The sequence below is a fragment of the Haematobia irritans genome, chromosome 2 (genome assembly GCF_050003625.1).
Source record: "Haematobia irritans isolate KBUSLIRL chromosome 2, ASM5000362v1, whole genome shotgun sequence".
NCBI classification, from domain to species: domain Eukaryota; kingdom Metazoa; phylum Arthropoda; class Insecta; order Diptera; family Muscidae; genus Haematobia; species Haematobia irritans.
In genome coordinates this window covers 89635769-89640790 of record NC_134398.1, presented here as the reverse complement: position 1 = coordinate 89640790, position 5022 = coordinate 89635769, and the positions used below count along the sequence as shown (strand labels likewise).

General features: G+C 32.8%; 1 protein-coding gene across 1 annotated transcript; it reads left to right on the top strand.

Moving 5' to 3' along the window:
• Window positions 1-260: 260 nt before the first annotated feature.
• Window positions 261-1125, top strand: LOC142224747 (uncharacterized). The gene is made up of 2 exons (XM_075294533.1): window positions 261-936; window positions 1046-1125. Exons 1-2 carry the CDS (start codon window positions 261-263, stop codon window positions 1123-1125), a joined length of 756 nt encoding a protein of 251 aa, XP_075150648.1.
• The last annotated feature ends 3897 nt before the right edge of the window (window positions 1126-5022 follow it).

Sequence of the window (5022 nt, the reverse complement as noted above, 5' to 3'; positions counted from 1 at the left end):
AACCTTCTACATCTCGAGCTTCTGTAAATCATGCTGGCTCAGAATAAAATATAATCCTTGCTACTGCGGTCGTTAAAGTGAAAACATTTTCCGGACAGTATGTTCTAGCTAGAGCACTTTTAGATTCCGGTTCTCAGGCAAACTTGATTACGGAAGACCTTGCCCAGAAAATCAGAATCCGACGAGAGACGGCAAGATTAGATATTAGCTTGGTCGGTGAAATGCCAAGACTTTCGAAATCGCGAGTCGAATTGTCTATTATGTCGAGAGTTAACTCATGTGAAATCACTTCCAAGTTTTGGATAATGAAGTCTATCACAGGTTTCCAACCTGATACTATGATTTCTCGCGATGGTTGGTCTATACCAGAAAATATAATTTTAGCTGACCCACGTTTTGATAAGCCGCAAAGGGTGGATATGTTGATTGGGGGAGGTTATATTTTTGACCTTTTAAGTGTCGGCCAGATACGTGTGGCTTCTGATTCAAACTTTCCAATTTTACAAAAGACCATGTTAGGTTGGATTATGGTAGGAAAGTTGAATGGGTCAAACACGTTCAAATCGTATATTTTCCATTCAGTGGTGCGAAAATTCTGGGAAATGGAATCGCTTCCAAACGAACAAATTGTTACTGAAGAACAAAGAAAATGTGAGGAGGTTTTCATAAAATCGGTTCGCCGACTTCCATCGGGGAGATTTAGCGTCTCATTACCCTTTAAATCGGATCCGAACATTTTGGGTTCGTCATATGAGACTGCTAAACGACGTTTTTTGTCTCTTGAAAGGAAGCTTTCAACTGAAGGTGTAATGAGGGAGATGTATCATGCTTTTATTAATGAATACATAGATCTAGGACACATGTCTTTCGCTGAAAGTTCTATTCCGGACTATCCTCACTATTTCATACCACATCAGCGTGTTTTACGTCCCGAGAGTACGTCGACGAAGCTAAATCAGATCTAATGATAGACTTTAACGCACCAGTATCCAAAGTCAAAGTACGCAATAGTTAAATTGTTATTATTCTGTTGAACTATTGCTAGGTGTCCAGGCTTATCGCGGTTATGTCGTTTTATCCTGTATTTATTTGCATCCTGCTTCATTTCCTGCATTACCTGCTTAACAACTTCTTTCACTGGGTATGTCAAAGTTACCAACCGCTCAACCTCTGTTGCAAAGTCTTGTAGAGAATCGCTTGATTTCTGGACTCTTCCTCTTAACTTCATACTGCAGACGTTATGTTCTCTACCGTACTTGCGTTGAAGTGCCACTATGATGAAAAGTGGAAGTGGTAGAATAAAACAACCGATGCGTACGAGTTTAAAAGAAGAAAAAAGATTATTTTAATGAAAAAATTTCTCTACGAATCACATACAAAATACAGAAATTCAAAGACTACTAGACGAGGAGTAAACAAGTATAAGTATTAAAAAATTCATTTTCAACCGTTCCCCTGAAATTGTAATACCATTAGTTCCGAAAAAATATTTAAAATTAAAAATAAAATTAATTTTAAACTAATAGTTATTTTAAGCCAAATTTATCCGTGAATATTTTCAGTTTGTTCAACACAACACCTTTGGTAAGCATATCAGCTATCATCTCATTTGTAGATAAGTGACGAAGTACAATCAAATTATCTGACAACCGTGCACGAATAAATTTAACATTAACATCTATATGCTTTGTACGTGATGAATATGCATTATTATATGCAACATGAATTGCGCGTTTGTTGTCACAATGTAAAACGTCGACGTTTTGTTGCCCACGAAATTGCTGCATCTTGAAGTGTGAAAATGTACCCAGTTGTTAATCGCCTTTCATCTATATCACTTGCCCAGTACGCATCATAACAATGATTTTTATTAGAGTAAACAAGCCCTTTATCAAAAGTACCCTTAACCCTTTCGACCCTAAAGTTGCCTGTGGGAAACTTTTTGTGTTTTGAGACTCACTGTCAGCGTTGTTTTTGTTTTTGTTCACAAAACTGTAGCGGAATCGAAAGCTACAAGATTTTCTTCAAGTTGAATACAAAAATAGCTATGTTAATTTGGTTGTCCATTAGCATTTTTTTAAATTAGTACGCACGTGCCTCAAGAAAAAATATTTGCGAATTTGGAAAAGGGTTCGAAAATTACAACAAAAATATTGAAAGTTTTTATTAAATCTGTTGTAGTACATATCAAATTACAAAAAACCTACATGTGAGAAATGTTTAAATTTGTAAAGTTGCCTGTGGGCAACTTTGGGCAATTGTGGTAGTAAAATTACATATTTTTGGACCTAGAGAAAACAAGGTTTGAAAAACAATAATATTGAACGAATTTTGAACTACGATTGGGATGTTCCAGGGACGAGGAATGCGGCGTTGATGTGGATGACATTTTTGCAGTGCTGGGGAGGAATTTGGAAGGAATCGTAAAAAGGGAGGAAGCCATATATATCGATCTTCATGGTAACATACTGGTGGATTAACACGAATATTGGGTTTTACTATTATACTTTGGTGAATTACGAGAATTTTATTGAGCTACCATGTTCCGATAATATTCGGGAATCACGAGATTTGTCGTGAATTACGAAAATCTTTGTGAATCGTGCGGGAGCGTGAGGCATAAACGTTGTTATTTCGTGAGTGTGCGCGACTTTTCATTTCGTGAATTTGTGTGGGCGTGAATTCCTACCCACATGGCGTGCGTGAGTACAAATATTTCTTCGTGAATGTGGCGGCGCGTGAGTGATGCGCACTCCCGTGCGCATCCAAGTATATATTTACTGTAAAAATGACAACAAACTTTAAAAAATCCAATAAAACGTAATTCGTCTATCATTACAAAACAAACCATTTTATAGTCACAATTGCCCAAAGTTGCCCACAGGCAACATTCTCTACCGCCCAAACGAATGGGCGTTGAGACCCGAAATTTTGGCTAGACGCTTCTTAAATGATTTCAGCATGATTAAAAGCATAAAAAAAATTAGCGATACCGATAAATATTCGGGGTCGAATGGGTTAAGATAACGCATTACTCTCTTGCCATATCTGCTCAAAACATTGACAATATAACATGTGTGTGAAGTTAAATTCGAATTTAAAATTGCGGCAGAGGCCTTGGCCGAGACACAAACCAGCACCATGTATGTAATTTTAAATTCGAATTTAATTATTTAAATTCGAATTTAATTTTACAAATATATCATTTTATTGAAAACGCTAAGAATTATTAAATGGAATTTGATAGAATTCGTTAATGACGGACCTAAGTATCCTTAATTCGATCAAATTTCTCACAAAAATAATTTAGAAACCGGCAAAATTAAAATTTTGTTTAACAAAAAAAGGGACAACTGTGCCAAAACCGTTCGGGGTTCCAAAACGAAACTACCACCATTGGATAGGTCTTAGTGCGTACTATTCAAATTCGAAATAATTTCATTAGAAAAGTATTTCAGAAAGCGGAAAGCGGAAAATCAACGAGGCCACTGTGCGAAAACCCTTCGGGGTTCCAAAACGAAGCTACCACCATTGGATAGGTACTATTCAAATTAGAAATAATTTCATTAGAAAAGTATTTCAGAAAGCGGAAATTTGAAAAATATTTTCCGGGGGAATTTTCACAAATGAGGCCAGTGTGCCAAAACCCTTCGGGGTTCCAAAACGAAACTACCGTACTATTCAAATTCGAAATAATTTTATTAGAAAAGTATTTCAGAAAGCGGAAAATTGAAAAATATTTTCAGAGGTAATTTACATCAACGAGGCCACTATGCGAAAACCGTTCGGGGTTCCAAATGTTAAAGAAACTTTTCTATATATTGTCAATATTCGTTTTTGTATAAACACAATTTTTTTTTCTGATTCAACCACGAAATTAATTGATACACCTAATTATTTAATTGAAATGTCTTAAATCGCGAAAATGGCATTAAAAAATTGCATTAAAAAAATGAAAAAAAAAATTAATTTATTTCTTTCTTTCAATTAATTTATTAACTAATTCAATTGAAAATTTAATTGATGTTAGTTGCAAAACTCATTAAAAATGTAACTATTTTCATTCATTAAAAATGTAACTCATTAAAAATTTAACTATTTTCAATTACATTCTTAACTGACTGTTTTTAATTTGATTAAAAAATTGTTTGTTTGAAATAAATTTTTAGTTAAAAATTAAACAAAAAATGTCCATCACTTTGTTAATTACTTAGCCTTCTGAGTTTAATTAAAAGGCTATTGCTTCAATTAGTTTTCTATTTTCCATTTTGATTAAAAAGTTAATTGTATCAATTAATTTTTTAATGAAAAACCGTCTTGGTTATATTTTTTTTCTGTGTAGAACTCACACTTTGGGAACAAGTGATATTTATCAATAAACTTTTATGTTGACTGCGTTTGAATGCGAAGAAGTAAAATTTTGCAATACTTTTACAAGAGAAAATATCGCAAAATTATTTGCTCCAATCAATTTTTAATTAATTTTTTTTCTATCACGAAAATGATAATATCAATCATCTATAACAACTACAAAATTAGTCGTTCCAATTAAATTTTGTAATAGATTTTTATTTTACTTAAATAAAAAATGAAATCAAATAAATTGTGGTGAAATAGATTTTAAATTATTTATTGGTTGTATTTTTGCTGTGTGATGAAGATTTTGTTGATTCGTGGTTCCGAATCGCAAATTCAATTAAATCCATTGGTTCAATTAAAAGTGTAATTGAATAAGATCGCAAAACAAAATTTTTCACTGAAGCAAATTTTTTCAATTAAAAGTGTAATTGATTAAGATCGCAAAACAAAATTTTTCACTGAAGCAATTTTTTATTAATTTAATATTTTCCTTATGAAATTTAATATTTTTCTTATGAAATTGCTTACATAAGGAAATAGATAGAATAAATCACAGAATTAATTAGAAATTACAAAAATAAATTAATTAATTCGGAATTTACAATCAATTGTAGTGTTAATTCAACTAATTTTTAAATTAAGCCAATAAACTGCTTATCGTAT

Excerpts from the sequence above, each read along its gene's own strand:
- LOC142224747 (XM_075294533.1), top strand. The coding sequence starts at position 261 with ATGTCGAGAGTTAACTCATGTGAAATCACTTCCAAGTTTTGGATAATG. Across the intron at positions 937-1,045 it reads GCGTGTTTTACGTCCCGAGA|GTGTCCAGGCTTATCGCGGT; the intron begins GTACGTCGACGA and ends AACTATTGCTAG.